This window comes from Gorilla gorilla, chromosome 16 (assembly GCF_029281585.2).
Source record: "Gorilla gorilla gorilla isolate KB3781 chromosome 16, NHGRI_mGorGor1-v2.1_pri, whole genome shotgun sequence".
Lineage (NCBI taxonomy): Eukaryota > Metazoa > Chordata > Mammalia > Primates > Hominidae > Gorilla > Gorilla gorilla.
Genome location: NC_073240.2, coordinates 66,470,236 through 66,497,852, shown reverse-complemented (window position 1 = coordinate 66,497,852; position 27,617 = coordinate 66,470,236). Strand labels below are relative to the sequence as shown.

Sequence of the window (27,617 nt, the reverse complement as noted above, 5' to 3'; positions counted from 1 at the left end):
CTGGGCAACGAAGCAAGACCTCATCTCTACAAAATAAAAATTAGCAGGCAAGGGGTGCGCACCTGTAGTCTCAGCTGCTTGGGAGGCTGAGGCCTGCTTGGGAGGACCACTTGAGCCTGGGAGTTAAGACTGCAGTGAGCCGTGATCATGCCACTGCACTCCACCCTTGGTGACAGAGTGAGACGTTGTCTCTCTGTTTTTTTTTTTTTTAAGTGGAGTCATTAAAGCTATCTTTAAGTCCAAATGCTTTGCAATGCTTTATCACCATGCTCTTTTCTACTCCTACCCCATGTATGGTTTAGAGACCAACTGTGTTGTAATTGCTATAATAAAGGAGATTATAGGAGCCTGTCCCAGAAACAAAGATACAATAGTTCCTCCCTTACCCACAGTCTCGCTTTCCATGGTTTCAGTTATCTGTGGCCAACTACAGTCTGAAAGTACATGAGTACAGTACAATAAGTTATTTTGAGAGAGAGAGCCCACGTTCACATAATGTTTATTAAAGTATATTGTTAAATTCTATTTTATAATAAATTGTTGTTGATCCCTTACTGTGCCTAATTTATAAATTGAACTTTATCATAGGTATATATGCTTGGGAAAAAACATAGTAAATATGGGGTTCTGAACTGTCTGTGATTTCAGGCATCCACTGGGGGTCTCGGAATGTATCCTCTACAGATAAGGGGGAAACTGCTTTATCATTTTTAATGGGTATCCTCTTTTATAGTTATATAAGTATTTCACAATATTATGCTTTATTCAAGTAACTTAGTATAATAGGTTATTTCTTTTTTGAAAGAAACAAAAATGATCCTTACTTATACTCTTAGGAAACTAAGAAACTAAGTATTTAAATATACCAAAGTATTTTGATAAGCTCTGTGGATCATGAATTTACTGAAAGTTTTTGTAGTGCTTTTTCTTACAGTATTTAAGAAAAAAACTTATGGTAGGATTTTTCTATTATTGAGGTGTCTAAGCACACTTAAATGGAGATTAAGAGTAAAGATCACCACATTAAGCTTTATGGTGATTAGCAAGATTCCAAAGCAACTGGAATTTACTCAGTATAAATATAAACTTGTGAACTATATTTAATACAAGGTTCTACCCTCATACAAATTAATTTTTGTATATTCAACATGCCAATTTACCCCTGTAGGATTTTTCTCTTGTTAATGCAAATATTTTGTTTTTCATTTTTCATTCAAGGTGTTTAATCTTTTCCCATTTTTATATATAACAGATATATACCTTTCCCCTCCAAAAGACCATGTAACAAATATATTCCTGTTGTTATTTAATCTTAGAATTGGTGACAAGAAAAATGTAGCCTGGAAGATACTTCCAAAGAAGCCATGTAAAAATCTGATGAACACACTGAATAATTTGCATCAGCAATTGGCAAAATGTAAGTGGTTAACTTAATTAAAGGAGGTAATTTAATCTGAAAAAGGGACTCCAATTACTTTGCCTTACTTATAAAAGAATAATGTTCATTTTATCTAGCAGAAAGCGGTTTTACCATTTTAAAGGCAGATGATCATTAAAGCAAAATTTGTTAGAAGATGAATGAGAGATTTATAAAATGTGTATTTTTTTTTTTTTTGAGACGGAGTCTCGCTCTGTTGCCAGGCTGGAGTGCAAAATATGTATATTATATCTACCAAATTTTTATAGAACCATCTTAAAATAATAAAATTCAAAAGGATGTTAAGGTGGTTTATTTTACTGTTACTGAAATACCATGGAAAAAATGTGGGTTTCCACCTTTATATTGTTTTTTTTTTCTCTTTTGAGACATGGTCTTGCTTTGTCACCCAGGTTATAGTGCGTGGCACAAACATGGCCCACTACAGCCTTGACCTCCTGGGCTCAAGTAGTCTTCCCACTTCAGCCTCCTGAGTAGCTGGGACTACAGACACAATGAGGCACTACACCTGGCTAATTTTTTAATTTGTTATAGAGACAGGGTCTTACTCTGTTGTCCTGGGCTCAAGCAGTTCTCCCTCTTCGACTTCTCAAAGTGCTGGGATTACAGGCATGAGCCACCATGCCTGGCCTATTTTTTTCATACACAGAATAGAAAGTTAGTTTTGAAAATCAAAGACAAATGATGTAAACTACATTAGAAAATGCTGATGGTATCAGTGGGGTAAGAGCTTTTCACCTTCAGTGGATCTTAATGCTGTGCTTATCTTTTAAAAATGTTTTTTATTTTTCTGTGTGCCTATCTTAAAGTTTGAAAATCGAAGTTTGCCAATAGCATTAAGAAATTAATCAAAATGAAAATTGATTAGGATATGGAATATTTCTATTTAAAAAGCTTATATGAGAATATATCTTGACTTGTGCAGAATTACTGATAAGGAAAATTAAACCTTCATTTCTTTATCTAATCTTCTTGGTATTATAGCAGATGACCCATTCAGAATCCATAACTTAATACTTATTATATAAAGTACAGTCAATAGTGATATAGCAGTATTTGATTCCTAAAGATGTAGCTGTAGTCTCAACTGCTTGGGAGGCTGAGGCGGGAGGACCACGCGGGAGGACCACTTCAGCCTGGGAGTTAAGACTGCAGTGAGCCGTGATCATGCCACTGCACTCCATCCTTGGTGACAGAGTGAGACGTCGTCTCTCTCTTTCTTTTTTTTTTTTTTTTTAAGTGGAGTCATTAAAGCTATCTTTAAGTCCAAATGCTTTGCAATGCTTTATCACCATGCTCTTTTCTACTGATAAGGGAAATTAAACCTTCATTTCTTTATCTAATCTTCTTGGTATTATAGCAGATGACCCATTTATGTAATACACGTTTATGTTTAGGTACAACATAAGCATAGGAGGTAGCCTACACCCTTGAGGATTCATCATAGTGTATAGTGTAGTTGGAAATAGACATGGATAAAAACAGTATTTACAAAGTACACTTCATAACAAGTAGATGATTCCAAAGTAGCTCATAGGTATTGGGATATTAAACAAATTACATAAAACGTAACAAAAATTTGCCTTATGGAACAAATAAATCACGCATGTAATATCATTTGTTACCTAGTTAATTGCTTTCTAAAAGTGTTTGCACTTCTTTTGAATAGCTAAGAAGCCCGACAGCTATTGTAGCAATATTTAAATATTATTAACATTGGCTGGGCAGGGTGGCTCAGGCCTGTAATCCCAGCACTTTGGGAGGCTGAGGCAGGGAGATCGCTTGAGTCCGGCAGTTTGAGACCATCCTGGGCAACGTGCTGAAACCTTGTCTCTACAAAAAGTATAAATATATATATATATATATATATATAATCAATGAAACAGCCCATTCAACTTTTGTGAAAGGCAGAATCTCAAAGGTTAAAACTACAAATATTTAAATAATACTGATAATTAAGGACTCTAACGCTTTATAGCTTCAGAGCACATTCACATACATTCTTTTACGTTACAACTATGAGAATGAGGTTGAAGGAGGCGTATAGTAGCTTCTCACAGATCATACAGTTAACAAGGATGAAGCTGGGATTAAAACCTAGGCTTTCTTGGCTGGGCGTAGTGGCTCACACCTGTAATCCCAGCACTTTGGGAGGCCGAGGCAGGTGGATCACCTGAGGTCAGGAGTTCGAGACCAGCCTGGCCAACATAGTAAAACCCCGTCTCTACTAAAAATACAAAAATTACCTGGATGTGGTGGTGCACGCTTGTTGTCCCAGCTACTTGGGAGGCTGAGGCTGGAGAATAGCTTGAACCTGGGAGGCAAAGGTTGCAGTGAACCAAGATTGTGCCACTGCACTCCAGCCTGGGAAACAGTGAGACTCCATCTCAAAAAAAAAAAAAAAAAAAAAAAAAATCCTAGGCTTTCTGGTTCCAATGCCTTACGTTCTTCCAGTATTTTCACTTTTTTAGACAATAAGAACTCCAAAAACTCTCAAAGATGATTAATTGTTCCTTATATTTTAAAATTTTGAAGTAATAACAAACTTTTTTCCTGACCCCTTGACATTAGATGCTTCATGACATTTGAATAGAATGTATTTCCTACCCAGTACGTTCTTTGACATCACTACAATGTAACCATAAAAATCAGAAAATTAACATTGAGAATTACTGCTGTCCTAATCCTCAGACCACATTCAGGTTTTGCCAGTTATCATAATAATGTTCTTTATAACAAAAGGATCCAGTTCCAAATCAGGTGTTGTATGTAGTTTCAAGTCTCTTTATTTGCCTTTCCTCCTGAACAGTTCCTCAGATTCTCTGCCATCTTTGAAGATTATACTTACCATTGTAGAATTGTCCATGGTGTGGGTTTGTCTGAGCATTCTCATAATAAATACAGGCCACCCATCTATTTTCTTTTTTTTGAGACAGGGTGTCTCACTGTGTCACCCAGGCTGGAGTGCAGTGGCGCGATCACGGTTTATGGCAGCCACAAGCTCCCAGGCTCAAGTGATCCTCCCATTTCAGCCTCCTGAGAAACTGGGACTACAGACACACGCTATCACACCCAGCTAATTAAAAAAAAAAAAAATTCTGTAGAGGTGGGATCTCACTATATTGCCATGCTGGTCTTGAACTTCTGGGCTCAAGTGATCCTCCCACTGCAGCCTCCTAAAGTGCTAGGATTACAGATGTGAGCCACTGCACCTGGCCCATGTCACACATCTTTGACAGGAATATCACAGAAGTGATGCTGTGTCTCTCTCATTGCGTCCTTATATCAGATCGCACACTATTTTGCTTTGTCCCATTATTGATGAAGATATTCACTTCGATCACTTGATTAAGGTGGTGTCTACTAGACTTCTCTACTATAAAATTACATGTTTACTATCTAATGGCTTTAGCATTGAATTGTCCAGGAAGAAGAATTGTTTTTTATATTTTAATCCTTGTGTGTTCTTCCTGCAGGTACTTGTATTAAAAAAAAAAAAAAGGAAAGAAGAACTGTTGCATTTGCCCTGCACCCAGTTTGCACAGGGTAAATGCAATAGTTCTTCTTTCCCTTTTTTTAAAGTCTGTTTTCAATAAGTAAGACAAAAACATGAATGAATACAAGAGGGAATGTCAATGCCACTTTGAAAAAGACATATATATGTAATATATAAAATATGTATGTTTTATATATATTCATATGGAAAGAGTGTGAGAGCAAGTATGTGCACATAACATGCAAAGTGGCTGGGCATGGTGCCTCATGCCTATAATCCCAGCACTTTAGGAGGCCTAGGCGGGTGGATCACCTGAGGTCAGGAGTTCGAGACTAGCCTCGCCAACACGGTGAAACCCCGTCTCTACTAAAAATACAAAAATTAGCTGGGCATGGCGATGGGCACCTGTAATCCCAGCTACCCAGGAGGCTGAGGCAGGAGAATCTCTGGAGCCCAGGAGGTGGGGGCTGCAGTAAGCTGAGATCGTGCCACTGTACTCCAGCCTGGGTGACAGACCAAGACTCTGTCTCAAAAAAACAAAAAACAAAAAGGAAAAAAAACATGCAAAACTTTTGAGGGAAAGGGGAGCAGTTTTTGAAATATTTTCAAATGTACTAGTTTATGTATAATCTCACCATAATCACTTGATGGTGAGAGAACAATGGAGACAATTCTGTATGAAGATTTGAGAGATCTGGGTTTATGTTCCTTTTTTATTATTCTCCTTATTCCTGTGTCAGGTCATTTCCCCTCTCAGGGCATGTGCAAAATAGTAGTGGTGTGGGAGGTATAGATGACATGGTTGTTCAGATTCTTTCTGAACAATGCCAATACTTGGTGAGCCTATGAATGATATATATTCTGACATATATTTATGTTGAACAGCTTTCTTATATTCTATTGCCTTCTCGGTTACAATCATTATTAACTTATATATAGTTATTTTAGAACATGAACTTAAAAAAAATTTTGTAAAGACAGAATCTCTCTTATGTTGCCCAGGCTAGTCTTGAACTCCTAGCCTCAAGTGATCCTCCTGCCTTGGTCTAGGATTACACGCATGAGCTACCATGACCAGCCTGAGCTTTTTTTTCCTGGTGGTAGTGAGATAAATGGGTAGCTTTGTGTTTAATTTGGATAAAATTTACTCAACGGAGCCTACAAAATGCTATGGCAAGCTTTGCTAAGGTTTACGGATGATTAAGTTATGTAAACAGTTGAGGTAGCTTGGGTCCTTTTGAAAATACAACAAAATTATATTGGTACCATCATGAGTGTTTTGTGAGTTTGGAGAAAACACTAACACTGTATGTCTTCACAGTGCAGCAGAGACCGAGAGATGATGGACTCATGGATTTAGCAATGAATGACTATGATTTTAATTCTGGAAAGAGGTTGCACATGATAGATTTGGAAATCCAAGAGGCATTTTTGTTTTTCATGGCCTCTATTTTAAAAGGTTACAGATCATACTTAAGGCCAATAACACAAGCCCCATCTGAGACAGCCACAGATGCAGCCTCTCTCTTTGCCCTACAAGGTGAGTGACTGCATAGTTTTAAAGCTTTCAGGTTATTGAGCTTAACTTTGTGATGATTCATTTGCTGTCTGTATTAATAGCTCATATTTATGAGAATACATACCTATTTTGAGGAGAATGTGAATACTAGCTTTGTTGGTTACCCATTTCCATAGGACTAGTTATTTTTCAGGCATATTAGATATAATCCCATTAGCAGATATGCAGAAGAAAAGTATAGAGCCTCCCAACCATATACCGACTACACTTTTGTGTCACATGTGTGTTGAGATACTGATACTTTCAGCTTTCAGAGCAGCAGGCAGTGTTGGGGATACAGAGGAACCCCTGAAATGGTCACCTCCAGGCTTGAATAACCTCATTTGTTTTATTTCAGTACACTTTACAAATATTTTCAAATATTATGTACTTTACAAATATTTACAGATATTTCCTATCTGTGCCATGAAGTAAAAAAAGTTGGGAAGTTCTGGAGTGCAACCGGTTTTATAATACATATTTACTTTCTTTTGTAGTATTTAACATTTGAAAGAGAAATCCATTTAATAAGTATATATTGAGTACCTCCGAATGCTAGGCATTGGATATATAGTGGTATGCAAAAGAGACATGGCCAAAAAAAAAAGTAAAAGATGAGAGACATGGTTATTTCTCTCAGAGAGCTTATAGTCAAGAGGATAGGCAATTGGAAATAATGAGTGAACAACTTCAGTTCACAACCTCATATCACGGAAGGCTTTTCTGAAGAAGTAACATCTGATCCATGATCTGAAAGATGAGTAGAGATTAGCCAGACAATGCAAATCAAAACCACAATGAGATACCATCTCACGCCAGTTAGAATGGCAATCATTAAAAAGTCAGGAAACAACAGGTGCTGGAGAGGATGTGGAGAAATAGGAACACTTTTACACTGTTGGTGGGACTGTAAACTAGTTCAACCATTGTGGAAGTCAGTGTGGCAATTCCTCAGGGATCTAGAACTAGAAATACCATTTGACCCAGCCATCCCATTACTGGGTATATACCCAAAGGACTATAAATCATGCTGCTATAAAGACACATGCACACTTACGTTTATTGCGGCACTATTCACAATAACAAAGACTTGGAACCAACCCAAATGTCCAACAGTGATAGACTGGATTAAGAAAATGTGGCACATATATACCATGGAGTACCATGCAGCCATAAAAAATGATGAGTTCATGTCCTTTGTAGGGACATGGATGAAATTGCAAATCATCATTCTCAGTAAACTGTTGCAAGGACAAAAAACCAAACACCGCATGGTCTCACTCATAGGTGGGAATTGAACAATGAGAACACATGGACACAGGAAGGGGAACATCACACTCTGGGGACTGTTGTGGGGTGGGGGGAGCGGGGAGGGATAGCATTAGGAGATATACCTAATGTTAAATGAAGAGTTAATGGGTGCAGCACACCAACATGGCACATGTATACATATGTAACAAACCTGCACGTTGTGCACATGTACCCTAAAACTTAAAGTATAATAATAATAAAATAAAAATAAAAGAAAAAAAGAAAAGAAATTAGCCAGACAAAGGTAAAGTAGGAGAGTGTTTTACGTAGAGAGAACAGTTTACACAGTCCCTGAGACTGGAAAGAGCTTGAATTCCTGGGCCTGAAAGAAGGCCCAAGTGCAGTGTAACTGAGCATAATTAGTAAGGTGAATCAGGAAATAAACCTTTTCTCTGTTTTCAATAAGTAAGACACAAACATGAATGAATACGAGGGAATGTTACTGCTGCTTTGAGAAAGCCATTTATATATATATGATATATATATTTATATGGAGAGAGTGTGAGAGCAAGTATGTGCACATAATATGCAAAGCTTTTAGGGGAAAAGAGAGCAATTTTCAAATATACTAGTTTATAATCTCTAAGATGGTGAGAGAACAGTGGAGACAGTTCTGGATGAAGATTTGAGAGATCTGGGTTTATGTTCCTTTATTACTATTCTCCTATTTCTTTGTCAGGTCATTTTCCCTCTCGGCACGTGCGAAATGGTAGTGGTGTGGGAGGTATAGATGACATGGTTGTTCAGATTCTTTCTAGTGCAAATATTCTGTGAATCTATGAATGATATTATGTATTCTCACATTATATATTTATGTTGAACAGCTTTCTTAAGAAGCCGGGACCGGTCACATCAAAAATTCTATAACATGATGACCAAAACACAAATGTTTATTCGCTTCATTGAAGAATGTTCTTTTGTTAGTGACAAAGATGCAAGCCTGGCATTTTTTGATGATTGTGTAGATAAAGTAAGTAACAGTACATCTACAGTGCCCTAACTTACTTTGTGTGACTGTTAAAAATGTTATGAGTTATAGTTTCTATGTACAGCTTTTAATGAAATTGAAATTAATTTCATTTTCATCATTGACCACTTATAATGAAAGTTTTGGTAGCCTGCTAGAAATTATAGAATGCACCTCTTATAATTACCTTGTAGAATTTTACTACAAGGTAATTGTAATCATAAGTTTTATTGTAACAATCAAGTCCCTAACCCTCCCTGTCCACTTACAAAACCAGGAATTTTTTGCCAGCCGGTGCACCTCCAACTTGAACATCTGTAATTTTCACCTCTCCTTTTTGTCTGATATGGGTTATCACATGCTGAAAGTAGGTGTGAAAGTATAATAAATGTTTTACCTGAATATTTCTACAATTGCGAATGGGTTCGTAGCTTAAATTAATTAGTTCTGTAATTTTAAATTTATGTATGAAACCTTTCCCTTCAGTCCTAATATCATTAGGTAGAACAGAGCAAGGCAGGTATTCATGCTGGAGAGAGAGGAGGTAGTAGGATGGTGGTCAAGAGAGGGGTTTCAAAACCTAAATAGGGTGGAGAGAGAGGAACAGCCTAGCTGGAATGTCAGAGCCCAAGCCAGGTAAGGAGAGTATTCCTGGAGAGGCATGGTCTAACATGGAGAATCAGAGGACAGGCAGTTTCAAGAGGGTATCCATGTTCAGGGGCAGACTGCTACGGGATGTCAGAACCTAAACAGGATGAGAAGAGCACTCATACAAAGGTGAGCACAACATGCAGTGTCAGAGTCTGAGCAGGGTGAGGAGAGTGTCCTCATGGGGATAGCAAGGGAAGCAAATGAGATGTCAGAGTTTCATATAGATGAGAGAGGTGCCAGCATGGTGGGGCAGGATTTGGTCTGGAGGGGGTTGTCAAAACCACATTAAGGTGAAGAAGTCATCTATGTGGGAGAGGGGTAGTGGTGAAGATGGGAGAATGTTACATATGGGGGAGATTGATCAAATAAGTGTATTAAAGATAATAAAGTTTTTTTTTTTTTTTTTTTTGAGACGGAGTCTCGCTCTGTCACCCAGGCTGGAGTGCAGTGGCGCGATCCTGGCTCACTGCAAGCTCCGCCTCCCAGGTTCACACCATTCTCCTGCCTCAGCCTCCCGAGTAGCTGGGACTACAGGCACCCGCCACCACACCCGGCTATTTTTTTGTATTTTTTTAGTAGAGATGGGGTTTCACTGTGTTAGCCAGGATGGTCTTGATCTCCTGACCTCATAATCCGCCTGCCTCGGCCTCCCAAAGTTCTGGGATTACAGACATAAGCCACTGCACCCGGCCAAAGATAATAAAGTTTCTTATTGAGAGAAGAGATTTACAAATACAGAAGTGAAGAAAACTAAAATGAACCCCATAGTGTTGGAATAGAATTGGAGATTTGCTGTATATCATTGGTTTTCAATGATAGATACAGAAATAAATGTAGATGTAAGTATATGTGTCTGTGTGTATATACACATATATTCCCTACCTCTGTACATTGAGAGGACCTGGATGCAGCCACACCCCAAAAGCAATGAGCACACCTAATGTATAGATTTTGACTTCTAAATACCATTCTCCACTAAAAGAATCAGGACTCAAGAGAAATGGCCAGCCCCAGGTTTAGGGCAAGGACATTATTAGGCGATAAGCCCAAAAGTATCTTGTGCTAGAAAACCAAGAATTGCTCTAAGAATGATGAGACATGTTACAACAAAATACACACACAGAAGTCAATTTGAAGGGATTTCCACAGGCAAATCTAGGACAATTTGAGCATCAAATGTTAGTAACAGATTAGCCCATTGAGTAAAATAAGAAACCATGAGTGTACACAGATATCAATCAACTGAAAGTCATCTGATGAGAAGCAGGATCTTACATAGTTATTAAGGACCTTCCCACAAAATGCATATTAATGACAAAAGGGAAAAGAGTAACTTTATAGTGGAAAAGCCTGGCAAATGCCATTTTAATCAAGTTATCAAAATGAACATCATCTGTAACGGGACAAGTCAACATTGTGTTCTCCTAATAGGTTACAATGAGAATGCAACATCAATTCTGTAATATTCCTGCAAAAATGTATGACCTATATAATCTCAAGGAAATACCAAACACATATTAAATGATATTCTACAAAATACCTATTCTGTAATCTACAAAGTATTAAGGTTAAGAAAATAAAGTAAAAATGGAGAAGAAACTTGTCTAAAGTGAAGTAAGAAGACTTGACAACCAAATGCAGTGCTTAGTTAAGAACTAGATCCTTTTGGCATAACATTATTAGGTTAATCGACAAAACTTGAATGTGGTTTGAGGAGTACATAGTAGTAATGTATTAGTGTGTTGATTTCCAGTAATAATGTATCAATGTTAATTCCCAGATGATTGTATTTCTGTAGGAGAATGTCTTTGTAGGAAGTATAAAAGTATTCAGGGGTGATGATGGGTCATCAGCTCAGCAGCTTACTCTCAAAGATTAAGGGAAGAAGTTACTTATACTATGCTTAAACTTTCATGTAAATTTGTATTTAAATAGGTATATAGTATCCATGATCTTACGGCCATGATAATAGAAAAATGGAAGAAATAAAAGCTTTATTATATATGATCACAACAATTTGTAACGTTAAGATTATTTAAAGAAGTCCATCACTTTCAAATTTATGTGACTGTGAAAGAAAATCAGTGGGTTTTTTTTTTAACACAACAGCCAAAATACAACTCATCCCTTGATATTCATAAATTGGTTCAGTTCTTAGTTTAACATAAAATTGGCCTTACTGATTGTTAAATATGTACCAAATGTGTCATATAAAAATGAGAAGTGATTCTCACTATGAATAGGAAAATAGTTTACTAGGAAAAACATACTACATTGGGAATCAGAAGTACTTTAATCTTGACTATTATACTTGTGACTTTAGTCATTTAGTCTTTATATGTTGTTTTCTTATGTATGTTTTTAAAATGTTTTGAGGAGAAATAATTATAGCTGCCTATCATAGTGTTCAGAGTAGTGTTGTATAAACTAAAAAGTAGAAAATATTATGACTATTTTTGCCTTTAACTGGGTTTTATTCACGTTTATAGATTAATGGTTCATTTGGTTTATCATTTCATAACAGAAATGTTCAATTTTTGAATGATTTGTACATATGAACAGGAACACATTCAGAGCCTTGTAGACATCTACCTTTTCCTTCAATTTAGAACACTTGAGGGATGATTGATACAGAGAAATACTCTTTCTGGTGCTGTTAGGGAATTAACAAATGAAAGTATCCAGAAATATCATCCCTAGTTCTTTCTTGAAAATGCTTTGGAATAGGGAAAAGATGGATACATGCCATTACCTGCTTAAAATTCTCAATTCATTTTCCCATAGAAACACTGTTATAAATGGTGATTAGCCATACTTCAAACGGTAGCAGTGTTTTGCTATAAATACATGTTAAATTTTTATAAGTCGGGCATGGTGGTGTGCACCTTTAATCCCAAGAGCAATTACTACCAGCTACTCAAGAGTCTGAGCGGGGAGCCCAGGAGTTGGAGTCTAGCCTGGGCAACATAGTGAGACCCTGTCTCTAAACAAAAACCAACAACAACGAAGTATTAATTTTGTGTGTGTGGAATAATATGCTAACCACTTTTTAAGACATTTTTAAAAATCAGATTTATTGAGATATACAAACAGTAGATACACCATTGATGTACAAAGTTTAATGAGTTTTGACAAATATATATTTCCATGTAACCATGAGTTCCAAATATTTTCATCACCCCAGAAAGTACATTGTTTTGGGGGAAGATTTATTTTCTACATTTTGAATAACCTACTTACAAACAGACTTGTGGAACCCTGCATTTTGTATGTTGAGTTCTGGTCTATAAAGCTTTGAAAACCTGGTTTTTTTTGTTTATTATTTTTTATTCTTGAGACAGGGCCTCTCTCTGTCACCCAGGCTGGAGTGTTGTGGCACGATCTCAGCTTACTGCAGACTCGACCTTCTGGGCCCAAGTGATTTCTCACCTCAATCTCCTGAGTAGCTGGGACCACAGGCATATGCCATCATGCCTGGCTAATTTTTTGTTGAGACAGGGTTTCCTTGTGTTGCCCAGGTTGGTCTTGAACTCCTGGACTTAAGTGATCCTCTTGTAGTAGTCTTCCGAAATGCTGGGTTTATAGGAGTGGCCCCTGCTCGTGGTGAAAACCTGTTTATTTTGAAGAGATAATGTCATAGCTCTTTGACAGTTTTGTCTTCATTTGAGTATTATACCAAGAACTTGTTTTTCAATATTTTAATCAAAGTTTTGTGTTTGCCTTATTTGGCACTTCTGTTAGGCCATTCTTGTGTTGCCATAAAGAAATACCTGCATCTGGAGAACTAATAAAAAAAAGAGGTTTAATTTGCCCCTAGTTCTACTGGCTTTATAGAAAGCGAGGTGCTGGCATCTGCTTCTGGTGAGACCTCAAGAAACCTGCAGTTATGGCAGAAAGCCACGGGGAGCCACTAGGGAGCCAACATGTCACATGGCCAGAGCTGGAACAAGAGAGAGTGGTAGAAAGTGCCATATGCTTAAATAAAACAGATCTCGAGAGAACTCACTCACTACCACAAAGACAGAACCAAGCTATGAGGGATTTGTCCCATGACCCAAACACCTCCCACCAGGCCCCACCTCCAACATTGGGGATTACATTTCAACATAAGATTTGGAATAGACAAATATCCAAACCATATCAGTGCTTATAAAATTAAATATTGGCAATAAATAGAAAGGTGTGCTTTAAAAAATAATTCCTCTACATTCTTTTTTATAGGAACAATTGTGGGGGTTTTTTTGTATGTAAAGATGATGTTTCTGTCTGGCATTACCAACTTTGAATGATTTTCTCACAGGTGCTGGGCTTCCATTGGTTGTATATATGTTCTCACTGAGCTTCCCTTACGAACAGTGGCATACATTTGTGTAACTGTTGTTCCTTGTGCGAACCTTACTGAATCATAAGGGACCAAATTGGTAACCAAGGTTTTGCCAATAGCATGCTTTAGCCAATAAATTTATTAATCCACATGAGAACACTGAATTGGTTGTCAGAATCCAAATAACAGTGAGAAGAGAGAAGTCTTATATTGTTCCCTTTTATTTTTGGCCTATTTTATGTATCCCATTCACAAGTTTCTGTTTTAGCTAAGAACTCAGGATTCCTAGCTAAGTCACATGATTTAAAGAAATATTAATATCTAAGATATACAAGATTTGTAATTTTGCTAACTAGGGTATTACATCCTAAGGAGCATATCTTAGTGCTCATGGTTAACACATTATGTTGTCTAGGATTTTCTGTAGGCCACCTGTTGTTTATGTGATGGTAGTGCATGCAGAAGGTGACTGGAATCATTGCTTAAAGATTATGAATTCTGAGAAGTCTTGAAAAAGAAAATTCTATTAAATGTATAATCATTGTTTCTAGGTAGACTATTTTCCTAAAATGTTATTTATCTATTCAAAATCTAGATCCAACAAAAGATCACTTACATATATGAATTAACATTATACTTAAAGATTTTAATGACTACTCAGAAAATCAAAACTGAAAATTAATGTATTAAAACATAATTACTTGTATTTGCTTTGTTATAATTCAAGAGACTCTTATTAGAGAAAATAAAGTGTCACTAGATTATATATATATATATATATATATATATATTTTTTTTTTTTTGAGATGGAGTTTTTGCTCTTGTTGCCCAGGCTGGAGTGCAATGGCATGATTTTGGCTCACCGCAACCTCCGTCTCCTGGGTTCAAGCAGTTCTCCTGCCTTAGCTTCCCGAGTAGCTGGGATTACAGGCGTGTGCCACCACACCTGGCTAATTTTGTGTTTTTAGTTTCTCCATGTTGGTCAGGTTGGTCTCAAACTCCCGACCTCAGGTGATCCACCCATCTCGACCTCCCAAAGTGCTGGGATTACAGGCATGAGCCACCGTGCCTGGCTCAAAATGTATTTTAATAAAGTTCATATGTAGTTAGAGCAGAGGTTAATTGTATCCCTGGTGTTGTTATTAGCCAGAACTCTCTGAAATGTAAATAATTATACAATGCTGTTACTACCTTTCATGTTTTGATACCATAGTAAGTGACTCACAAAAAATCAGTGCTTACTATTCATCTGCATATGTTTTCTGAATATCAGTAACACTTTAAAAAGAATAATTTTTGTGAGGGTTATTCCTTAGTTGAGTAACTTTGAGCTTAAGTTTTTAAGTGAACAAATCCTCTTACCTCTGGCAGTTTAGCTATAGAAAATAAATAACATTAAATATACATTAACTGTCTCATATGGTTCATGACTACTATTGAACAAAAATTAGACGTGTGGTACTATTATTCACTTATTCTCACATGGTATATTAACTCTTTTGATCTTAGCATATCCAAACAAAACACTTGACCGACTTTAAAAAGCTGGAGCGGGTAATACTGAATAGAAATAAGAAAAACAATATATGAGAATTATGTGAGTTTCATTTATGACTAATTTAAGAACCATGTGTTCTTGTTCTTCATATGATTATATTTTAAATCCTTACAATCTGTTCCTGTGGGATGGTGCTTAACTAAAGGCAGTTTTGTGTAACAAATAGTCTGGTAAGATTTTTTCTTGGTTTCCCAAGAATCCCTTTCCAGTGTTTTCTGAGCATATTAATGTCTTGTGGGAAAATATGAAGAGAATATGAAAATTATTTTAATTTTATCCTGCTGTGGGTGTTGGATTTCTTTTTCTCTCGATAGAGACAGATGTCACCATGCTTTCCAAAAGACAGAGATGTCCAACTGATAAATGTAGGATTTATTGCATGGCTATTTTTATAATGTTAAAATGAGATTTTATTGGTATATAAATAAAAGGAAGTATCTTTTACCAAGCTATTGAGTCTACAGTGCAAAATTTTAATATTTGTATAGACTTTACCGAAAACTAGAGCAGGTGTCCTGGACCCCACACTTTTCTATGAGAACAATATGGCTAGAGAATGGAAAGTAGGCACCAATATGGAGAGGGAGAAGCTGCTAAAAAAAGAGTGAGAACTATTAAATAAATAAACATTTGCTGAGCATGGTGGCTCATTCCTGTAATCTCAACATTTTTGGGAGGCTGAGGCAGAAGGATTGCTTTGAGGCCAGGAGTTCCAGACCAGTCTGGGCAACATAGCAAGACCCCATCTCTACCAAAAAAAAAGAAAGAAAGAAAAATTAGCTGGGTGTGGTGGCATGTGCCTGTAGTCCCAGCTACTTGAGAGACTAAGGCAGGAGGATCACTTGAGCCTAGGAGTTTGAGGTTGCAGCAAGCTGTGATTGCACCATGGCATTTTAGCCTGGGCAACAGAGCAAGACCCTGTCTCAAAAAAAACATTAAGAATCATAATATATAGGCTGGGTGCTGTGGCTCATGCCTGTAATCCCAGCACTTTGGGAGGCCAGGGCAGGCGGATCACCTAAGGTCAGGAGCTCCTGACCAGCCTGGCCAACATGGTAAAACCCTGTCACTACTACAAATATAAAAATTAGCTGGGTGTGGTGGCGTGCGCACCTGTAGTCCCAGCTACTTGGGAGGCTTTGACATGAGAATTGCTTGAACCTGGGAGGCGGTGGTTCTGGTGAGCCAAAATTGCACCATGCACTCCAGCCTAGGTGACAGAGCAAGACTCTGTCTCAAAAAAAAAAAAAAAAATCATAATATGTATACGATTTAGTAGTCTGATTCTTTTCTCATTTATTGTTATTTTGTAAATGTTTTTCTCATTATTATAATTCTGAATCATGTCCTAATTTTTGTCTAGTTCACTGTATGGATATACCATTAAAAACATTATTTAATCCAAGAGAATATAGCATATAATGCTGTGAAATTATAATCAATAATTTATATAAGAAGATTTTTGAATATATTGGTTCCTTTAAGTGTTAGAAAATTTTTAAAACTCATCTCTGTTCTTTTTCGGTATACTCTGCCCTAAGTCCTTATCTTAAAGGTTTAACTACTTAATAATTCTTACTCTTCCACTTAATCCACATGGTATATGATATTTCTAACCTAATAAAGTTCTGTGAAATGTGTTTTGTCATATGTATAACATCCTTTTTTATTAATATCAATATTATTCTTTTTAGTTTATGAGCTCTTGTGGGGCAGTTTAGGTTCTATGAAGTTTTCATTTTTTCTGGGTATTACCTTGCTATCGAGTATCTAGTGGAAATAGTACTACCAAAGTGCTTTCGATATTGATGTGACTAGAGTTTAACTCAAATATATGTCTACATATGCTGAAAGAGCTTAGGGAAATTTGTTATATTTAGTATAAATTTTAAAAATATATAGAATTCACTATTCTTATCACACAGACACACATGTACGTGGATTTAAAAAATATTATTTCTTGATTACAATCTCATGATTCAAATGCAAAACATTTGCATATAAAAAGGTATATTCAAATATAAAAAGGTATGTATTCATCTGGGTCCTATTCCATCCTTGTCTACCCTATTCCTTTCCTCTTCCTCATATAGGTACTTTTCTTAGTATCCTTCTAGTATTTCTTTATGTAAATATAAGCAAAAATGAAAGGCCGGGCGCTGTGGCTCACGCCTGTAATCCCAGCACTTTGGGAGGCCAAGGCGGGCAGATCACAAGGTCAAGAGATCAAGACTGTCCTGGCCAACATGGTGAAACCCCGTCTCTACTAAAAATACAAAAATTAGCTGGGCATGGTGGCACACGCCTGTAGTCCCAGCTACTTGGGAGGCTGAGGCAGGAGAATCGCTTGAACCAGGAGGCAGAGGTTGCAGTGAGCTGAGATCATGCCACTGCATTCCATCCTGGCGATAGAGCAAGACTGTCTCAAAAAAAAAATATATATATATATGTGTGTGTGTGTGTGTGTGTGTGTTATTTTCCCCTTTTCTTATTCAAAAGGTAATATGCTATTTACAGTTTGCACTTTGCTATTTTCACTTAATTATTTTGGCACTCATAGAGAACTTGCTCACTCTTCTTTTTTAATAGCTGTTTAGTATCCATTGTGCAGATGGTTTATTTAACCACTTCCCTTTATATGAACACTTGGCTAACCAATGTGGCTTTTTTAATATATGTTTTTAAAACTCCTTTAGGTGGATATGGACAAGAGCGGTGAAGTACGACTTATAGAACTGGATGAATCTTTCAAAAGTGAACACACTGTTTTTGTAACACCACCTGAGATCCCCCACCTACCCAATGGTGAAGAACCCCCTTTACAGTACAGGTATTCAAGAGGCAGAATGTTTGAGATTGAAAGAGAGAAGCAATCCATCATCTGTGACGTAGCTTTCTAAGGACTGTGGTATTTTCAAAAATCCAAACTTTACAGATCCCTAATTTTTAGGTGGTAAGCAAGCTTATCCCACATCCATTATTAAGCTTTGAGGTATAAAAAGAAAACATACATAATTTTGCATAATATAGACTTGGGAAGCTCTCTAATGATGTCTGCATAAGTATCTCTCCTTGTAAATGTTGGTTACATTCAGCTAGACTCCCCACGCCAAATGCAGCACTAGAATTTTGATTTTTTTTTCGTTAAAGCTGGTTTCCTCACTTTCAATTCCTCTTTTCATCTCATACACAGATTGATTAATATAGCCTTGGTTTACAAAAAGATTAAATCTAATTTAGAGCCAATCTTTGTGGCCTTGATTTGTACGATATAATTTTTTAAGTTACTAATTTTTTTCATGAGTTTTAAGTCATGGAAATTCAGAATTATTGGAATTGATCATTGTTAATTTAGGGAATTTGGTTAGACACTGTGCTAAGTATATAGACTTAAATGATATATTGTCCCTGCCTTCAAGTCTAGTGAAGAAGAGAGAAAAGTCCTGAGCACAGTAAAATAAGGGCTATGATAGAGGTGAATGCATTATTTAGTTCCCAATATACATTTATTTTTACTTAAAATTGTAGTTTCTTTTAGAGTTTAAAAGATTTCTTAATTCTCCAATAATACTTTCTTACTTTGTTTAAAGATTCTAAAAACCATTTCATATCTATCACCCATTGAATCATGGTTTGTTATTTTCATTGAAAAAGGATTTTTCAAGACATCTTTGTTTATGACTTGGATTAAATTCTTCCTTTTACAGATGAAAAGGTGGTGTGATAGATGTTTATGAATGTTGATTAATCAGAGACCACTTGATTTCTACTCTTTTCATCCAGTGATGATGATGTTTGTATCACTTTTTAAATGTCTTCTGTCAAAGATATTTAAAATATTTCTCTTAATTTCTCTCTTCCTCTCTTTGTCTTTCTAAACAAGTTCTCATTTTTTAATCTCTTTTGTACTTTATGCTTATTTGTCTTTTGGTATGTGTCACTTTGAGTTTTGTGTTTCTGTGGTTTGGTTTTAACTTCTTAATTTAAATTTTATTTTTAGATTTAGTCCTTTAACTCTAAGAAAATTTGGCCAGACACGGTGGCTTATGCCTGTAATCCCAGCACTTTGGGAGGCTGAGGTGGGCGGATCACTTGAGGTCAGGAGTTCGAGACCAGCCTGGCCAACATGGTGAAAACTCTGTCTCTGCTAAAAATACAAAAATTAGCTAGGCATGGTTGCAGGTGCCTGTAATCCCACCTGCTTGGGAGGCTGAGGCAGGACAATTTCTTGAACTGGGGAGGTGGAGGTTGCAGTGAGCCGAGATCGTGCCACTGCACTCCAGCCTGGGTGACAGAACGAGACTCTATCTCCAAAAAAACCACATTATTTCAGCCTGTGCAACATAGCAAGACCTTATCTCTATAAATAATTTTTTAAAAATAGCTGGGCGTGGTGCTGCACACCTGTGGTCCTAGCTACTCAGGAGGCTGAGGTGGGAGGATCACTTGAGCCTGGGAGGTTGAGACTGCAGTGAGCCATGATTGAGCTACTATACTCCAGCTTGGGTGACGGAACAGACATAAATCAAAAAATAAAATAAAAAGAAAATTACTTATCTGAAAACGTTTCTGTTTTTTAAGAATCTGTCGGGTTTTTTCTTCAGGCTACCAATATAATTTTGGTATAATCATTACCATAATTGGGAAAACACCGTAAATGTCCTTAATGAGCACAGAGTCTGCCTCATAAGAGATTACTCATAAACTTACATTGTCTTTGTAAAATAATGAGGCATTTGAAATAAGACACACAAAATGGTCTTATTATCTCATCATATACATACAATGAATTTTTTAAGGGGCATGGTTTTCCTGGATTTCTTTGCTGTTTCCTACTCAACATTGAATCATTACTAATATTTTCTTATTCTATGGCATTTGACTATAGTAATGTGTAAAAAATATTGTCTACCCTCTTTTATTATAGTTAGGTTTCTTCTTAATTAAAACTATATGCTTTTAAGAAAATATTATATAGTATTCTTAAACAGGTTAAGTGTATTGCTCGGGGGCTGATTTGGTTTCTTTCAGCATATCTTTTTCCTAACTGCTGCCTTTCACTTATTTACTTATTTATTAATGAAGTTTCACTATGTTGTCCAGGCTAGAGTGCAGTGGCTGTTCACTGGCAGAACCATAGTGCACTACAGCCTTGAATTCCTGGGCTCAGGCGGTCCTCCTGCCTTAGTTTCCTGAGTAACTGGGATTATAGGCATGCACTAACTGCACCCAGCCTAGCTGCTAGCTTTGAAATGTCCAGAGCATCTTGGTCTAGCACCCTTATTAGGTTTACCTCCTAATAGAGCACCTATTCTAACCTTTTCTTCCTCTTATTTAGCCTTCTCAATTTTCTTTCTCATAAATGATGCCCTGAACCCACTAGCTAACCTGACAAACCAATTCATGAGAATGTGAGAGCAAGGCCTGGTGTGCTAATGTGCTAAACCTAAGGTTGTTATTTGCATCTTTCTAAGAAGGGAGGTTCAACAGTAAATACGTTAATCCAAAGCAATGACATTAATGATTGCCCTTTTTGAAAGAGTCTTAATTTGGTAGGCCTTTTACCAACTGTCATATTATCTAATATGTTTGCTATGTATTAACAAGAGTACTAACTTTTAAAAGTTTGCTTAAGTTACCTTGGAGTTGGATGTCATGTTCATTTATATGTTTTTCCCTTTTCCTCAAAAACTAACTTGAGTCTGAATTTGGCTATTACATTTCTAATTATAGTAAAAAGAGCAACATTAGCATGAATATTTGTTGAGTGTATATCACAGCCTGACAAAGAAAGATAGTTAAATTCTATGTGAAGAAGTTATTCGTCGTAATTATATTAACCTGTAACCACTATGATCATCTATGTGTGCTTGAGAACTCTGTTTTGTTTTTTCTAAAACAGCTATAATGGATTTCCAGTTCTTAGGAACAATTTATTTGAAAGACCTGAAGGATTTCTACAAGCAAAGAAGAACAAATTGCCTTCAAAATCAAGTAGTCCTAATAGCCCTTCGCCCATGTTCAGAAGAACAAAACAGGTACTTTATCGCATTCTTCATGTAATCAAATTTTAGAACAAGAAATAAATTGGATATTCATCCTCCCGTAATATGCTTTATCACTTCATATATAACTATTACTAGATTATTATGTTCACCAAAGCACTCTGAAGATGGAGCAATCTGACTTCAAGAAATTAACTAGTTCTCTTGTCCTAGAACTTTATTTTATATGCTGTTTAATACAGATTCAAACAGAAACTTGAAAACACATTAATTACAGACATATTTGTTATGGAAACATTATAAAAGCATGTGACTTGTACTTGTTTAGCACTCAGTTAAATAAAGATGCCTAAGTGCATAAATTTATTAGTAAGATCTTTATATTTTTTCCAGGAAATTAAATCAGCCCATAAAATTGCAAAGAGGTACTCTTCCATCCCTCAGATGTGGTCTAGGTGTCTACTGCGCCACTGTTATGGACTGTGGTTTATTTGTCTCCCAGCTTATGTGAAAGTCTGTCATTCAAAAGTCAGGGCTCTGAAAACAGCATATGATGTGCTTAAAAAAATGCAGTCAAAGAAGATGGATCCACCTGATGAGGTAACAATTATTTTATTGTTGTTGTTATATTTTTTTGAGACGGGGTCTCACTCTGTCACCCAGGCTGGAGTGCAGTGATGCAGTCATGGCTCACTGCAGTCTTAATCTCTTGAGCTCAAGAGATGCAGTCCTCCCATTGTAGCCTCCCAGATAGCTGTGACTACTGTCACGTGCCACCACGCCTGACTAATTTTTTAATTTTTTTGTAGAGACAGAGTCTCACTATGTGGTCTGGGTTAGTCAGAAGCTCCTGGGCTCAAGAGATTCACCTGCCTTGCCCTCCCAAAATGTTGGAATTACAGGCATGAACCACTGTGCCCTGCCACAATTATTGTTTAAAATGCATTATTTTATTCCAGATTTATGTACATGGTGACATCTGTATTTCTGTACAATTTTGAACTTGTATTTCAGGTATGCTACCGCATTCTTATGCAACTCTGTGGACAATATGATCAGCCAGTGCTTGCCGTTCGAGTGCTTTTTGAAATGCAGAAAGCTGGTATTGACCCCAATGCCATTACTTATGGTTATTATAATAAGGTAAATACCTTGGTTTAATGGATAAAGAGTATTACTTTTGTCATTATGCAACATTAATGGCAGAAATAATTTATGCAGGGGGTTATTTGGCATTTATTTTAGAGTATATAAAATACATTTTGTCAATCAAGGAAGACTTTAGTTCTCTTTTATGTCATACAATCTACTTTGATTTTTTCTTTCTTTGAAACAGGGTCTCACTCTGTGAGACTCTGCGCCAGGCTAGAGTGCAGTGGCACAATCATGGTTCACTGTAGCCTTGACCTCCCAGGCTCAATTGATCTTCCCACCTGAGCCTCCTGAGTAGCTGGGACTACAGGCATGTGCCACCATGCCTGGCTAATTTTCATATTTTTTGGAGAGGTGGGGTTTCACCTTGTTGCCCAGGCTGGTCTTGAATTCCTGGGCTCAAGTGATCCACCTGCCTCAGCCTCCCAAATTGCTGGGATTACAGGCATGAGCCACCACTCCTGGCCTACTTTGATATTCTTTAGCTTAATTCTGAAACCAATATATGTTCACTTATAAAAATTATTTTACTAATTATTTTATTTTGTTGAATGAATAGGCTGTTTTGGAAAGTACCTGGCCTTCAAGAAGTCGTAGTGGCTATTTTCTTTGGACAAAAGTAAGAAATGTTGTTTTAGGAGTAACACAGTTCAAAAGAGCTTTAAAGAAGCATGCACACTTATCACAAACAACTCTCTCAGGTAAGGGATGTATGTGTTTTACTTGTTCTTCAAAATTAATTGATTAGCTACAGTTTACATTTTTAGAAATTTTAAATAGTTTTAAAATATTGAATGTTTTAGTTTTTAGTTTTATTAAGCAAATTATATTACTCTTCCCATTTAAAAACCACCAGATTTCACTTCTGTTTAAATGTTTCAACTTCTGACGACCTTTGTGTGTGTTTTAGTGTTCATTAATAACTCACAATAGGTTTCTTTGTTATAGTTGTATTTTGCTAAGTATGTGGCACTTTTCATGTTCAGTATTACATTGGTGGATTATTAGCTTGAGCAACAAATTAATGTGTATTTTTGGTACCTCTTCGAGTAGTAAAATGCTGTCAAATTGTGTTCTTAAGCAGATGGCAGTGACCTGGATGCTGTTAGTCATGGCAGCATGGATAGTGGTCATGGGACACACACTGTGGAGCAGGCACCTTTTAATACGGGTTTAATCAAAGTATATGCTACTGATGATAGATCTAGTACAGGTTTGTGTATGCTTATGTATACATTTATTATAGTACATTTTGAAAACTAGATTTGCTAGCCTATGTTTTTTTACATTTTCATTTTCAGTGATATGTTTAACTGTCACTTTTTAATTTTATATATTACGTATTTTATTTGATATTAGATTTAATAACTATATGAAATTTTATTCATTCTTTATTTGAATAGAAATAAAAGTTTTAAGAGAGGTTATAAATCACTTTATTCAAGTATTTAGTATATGATAATCCAGTTAACTCTGCATAGACATAGATCTGTTTACCCTATCATTTTCTTATAATAAATTCTTTGAAATTATGAAAATGATATTAGAGTTTTTTAAAAAAAGAAGCATAGCTCTGTATCTAAGTTAATAGTATTGTACCAACATCAGTTTCCTGGTTTTGACAATGTACTGTGGTTATGTAAGGTATTATCACTGGGGGAAGCTAGGTGAATTGTACCAAGGAACTCTCTGTACTGTAATGTTTTTGCAACTTCTGAGTCTTAAGTGATTTTAAGAACGTAATAAAAAATTTTAAATATATAAAAATATAGCATTTTAAGGCTGGGTGTGATAGCTCATGCCTGTAATCCCAGAACCTTGGGAAGCTAAGGTGGGTGGTTCACTTGAGCCCAGGAGTTTGAGACTGTCTGGGCAACATAACGAAACCCTGTCTCTACAAAAATACAAAAATTAGCTGGGCTTGGTGTCCCATGCCTGTGCTCCCAGATACTAGGGAGGCTGAGGTAGGAGAATTGCTTGAACCCAGGAGGTTGAGGCTGCAGTGAGCCATGATCAAGCCACTGCACTCCAGCTTGGGTGACAGAGCGAGACCCTGTCTCAAAAAAAAAAAATTTATATATATATATATATATAAAATAATATATGTATAATATTATATATGTATGTGTAGTAGTATATGTATAACGGGTGTGTAATACATATACACATATGTATATGTATTTATATATGTGTATATAGAATTATATATTTATGTGTATGTTTATATATGTGTATATAGAATTGTATACTTCAGTGCTAGAATTATAGTGCCAAAGATGGCATTAATTTCATACAAGTATAAGTTCGTATATCAGCTTTTCTTAACTATTATTACAATTGACACACTTAAAAATAAATTATTTACATAATTCTGTTCTTTTTATTATTACATTTCAAAAATTATACATGACTTTTGACTACAGATAAGAGCAAACTCTTAAAGGACAGAAACTTTAAAAATTGAAGCATTACTAATAAAATATGAAGGCCCCTATCTCTGCAAATGTCAATATTATTTTGGTCTGTCTTACTTTATACCTAAAGTTTAATAAATGTAAGCTCATTTTGTTGAAATGTAATATTCATAGTTATTCTTCCTTGATTGATTTTATTCCTTGATTATGCAGTGTGATTTTCATCAGTTACAATAGTTATCCTTTGGCATTATCTCTTACAAATGAAGAAATCTTATCTTTTAACTGTGGCTTTTAAAAAGGCTATCTTAGGCCTGGTGCAGTGGCTCACACCTGTAATTCTAGCATTTTGGGAGGCCAAGGCAGGCAGGTCACTTGAGGCCAGGAGTTCGAGACCAGCCTGGCCAACATGGCGAAACACCATCTCTACTAAAAATGCAAAAATTAGCTAGGCATGGTGGCACATTCCTGTAATCCCAGCTACTTGGGAGGCGTAGGCACGAGAATTGCTTGAACCCAGGAGGTGGAGGTTGCAGTGAGCCAAGATCACGCCACTGCACTCCAGCCTGGGCAACATAGTTGAGACTTTGTCTCAAAAAAAAAAAAAAAAAAAAAAAAGGCTATCTTAAAATAGTGCAAAACCTAATAAAAGCATGAATTTCATCAAGATTATGCTCAGATTTTTCTATTTATAGTTCCTTTAGAAATGGACCTGAAGTTTGATTAGAAAAAATAAAAACTGAAAATTATAACAACGATATTAAAGTGAATATCTAGTGATACATAATATAATTTCTTTAGAGAGTGCTTTACAAGTTTATAAACATTTTTCCTATATAGTCTCATATAATAATAACAACCTTATGTTTTACAAATTTGGGAACTTCAAATCCAAACAAAAAGATTACATTGTTACTTAAAATCATATGTCTCCTAAGATAGAGAACTAGGATTCAAAACTTTATCTTTTGTGACTAATCTGGTGAAAATGATTTTCTAAAAATGATTCAGAGCCTCTTTAGCAAAACAGTGTATTAGAAATTTTTTTTATATTGATAGACCTTTTTCCATTCTTTGAGACGGTCTCACTCTGTCGCCCAGACTGGAGTGCAGGGGTGCAATCATAGTTCACTGCAGCCTTGAACTCCTGAGCTCAAGTGATCTTCCCACCTCAGCCTCCCAAGAAGCCTCCCAAGAAGTGTCTATAGGTGCATGCCACCATGCCTGGCTAATTTTTTTTATTTTTTATTTTTAGTAGAGATGAGGTCTCACTGTGTTGCCCAGGCTGGTCTCAAACTCTTGGGCTCGAGTGATCTGCCTGCCTCAGCCTTCCAAAATGCTGGGATTATAGGCATGAATCACTGCTCCCAGCCCCTTTTGCTTTTCTTAACAATATCTTTAACACTAGATTTTTATCTCATTCCCATGTATTTGTACTCACATACAGTTCAATGATTATTCAGCTAAATTGTTTTAAAAATTAATTACCTGTCAATGAATTTGAAGAAATCCAATTTTTTGGTAAAATCATTTAGACATTTAGCTCTAGTGACCTATGTATGAATGTTCTGTTATAAATTCTTTGCAGATTTCTCCATTGCTTAGTTGAAACTCAGACTTTCAACTAGAAAGGTCATGGACTTGTATAAAGAATGTCTGGTTTGTCTGTGTCTTTTGGAGCTCATATAGTAGTGTGAATGTACGTAGTTACTTTTGACTACAGTGTGGAACCAAGAGTAAATTATTTCAAGATCATCTCTTTCTTATATTAATAGAGATGATGGAAGGGGTAGTTAACAAAATAATGCTTTAAGGGTAGCTAACAAAATAATGCTTTAAATTGGAAGTTGTCCAGAAAAAAATTTATAAGGAAGTCCAAACACTAGTATGTTGCTCCTAATTCCAGTTGCACTCACTAAAGAAGTTTCTAATAGAGTTTTGTTTATTTTTGTTTTTACCAGGTGGCCAGTCTGATCTTGGATATAATTCATTATCTAAAGATGAAGTTAGAAGAGGGGATACATCTACTGAAGACATTCAAGAAGAAAAAGATAAAAAAGGGAGTGATTGTAGTTCCTGTAGGTATTGTTTAAGTTGATATTGTATAAAATTGAGAACTTATATTCATAGAAAATGCAGGTGATTTTATAAAAGTGCTGGTTTTACTTTCCATTTTTCCATTATAACTCTTTCTTTTCTACCATTACGTGCCCTCTCAGCCACCACATACTCTCATACAAATGCTTTGTGTATGAAGTATATAGCCTTAGTGGCAAAACACTTCCCAAATCAAATACCATTAGAATGAATGCTACGTAACTCCCAAAATACATGTATTTAGTAGAACTGTATATACATTTCTTGAAACTATTTCTTTTTTGAGATTTAACAATATTTTAAAGCTTGTGATCCTTTTGTAGTTCATGAGCATGATGATTGGGTATTCATCCATGTTTGTGAGATGTTGCACCCTTGAACCTTGTTATGACATCAGCACATTACCCATCTGACCTGAAAAAAGAAAAAAAAAGTTTGTTTAATGGATTGTGATTATATTTACCCCCTTCCCCTCTCCACCAAAAGCACTCCTTTACAATCAGTGAGGAAATATAAAATTTGTGCATGGACCTCATGCATGATCAGTATTCAGTAGTTTGATCTACACTTCGAAGCCTCAAATAAGTGAAATCACTTATTTGTGGTTGACAAACAGATATAGAGGTGTTCAATATTTTCTTATCAC

The 27,617-nt window shown here is 36.1% G+C and overlaps 1 protein-coding gene and 1 non-coding gene across 14 annotated transcripts in view; both read left to right on the top strand.

The window, feature by feature from the left end:
- The window catches only part of DENND4A (DENN domain containing 4A), a 134,292-nt gene that overhangs the window by 68,166 nt on the left and 38,509 nt on the right, over nt 1-27,617 (top strand). For 5 of the 13 annotated variants that reach the window (XM_055362626.2, XM_019010673.4, XM_055362624.2 and 2 more), the window contains 10 exons: nt 1,317-1,417; nt 6,256-6,474; nt 8,628-8,773; nt 18,000-18,133; nt 21,206-21,341; nt 21,702-21,908; nt 22,323-22,451; nt 23,020-23,161; nt 23,542-23,673; nt 26,836-26,952. In XM_055362626.2, the coding sequence (XP_055218601.1) occupies nt 1,317-1,417; nt 6,256-6,474; nt 8,628-8,773; nt 18,000-18,133; nt 21,206-21,341; nt 21,702-21,908; nt 22,323-22,451; nt 23,020-23,161; nt 23,542-23,673; nt 26,836-26,952 (1,463 nt within the window). The remainder of the gene's footprint in view (nt 1-1,316; nt 1,418-6,255; nt 6,475-8,627; nt 8,774-17,999; nt 18,134-21,205; nt 21,342-21,701; nt 21,909-22,322; nt 22,452-23,019; nt 23,162-23,541; nt 23,674-26,835; nt 26,953-27,617) is intronic. The other 8 variants (XM_019010674.4, XM_055362627.2, XM_055362628.2 and 5 more) reach the window with 2 other exon arrangements.
- Nucleotides 27,283-27,386, top strand: LOC115930961 (small nucleolar RNA U13). The gene has a single exon (XR_004067543.1). It is a non-coding gene; the product is annotated as a small nucleolar RNA U13 (small nucleolar RNA).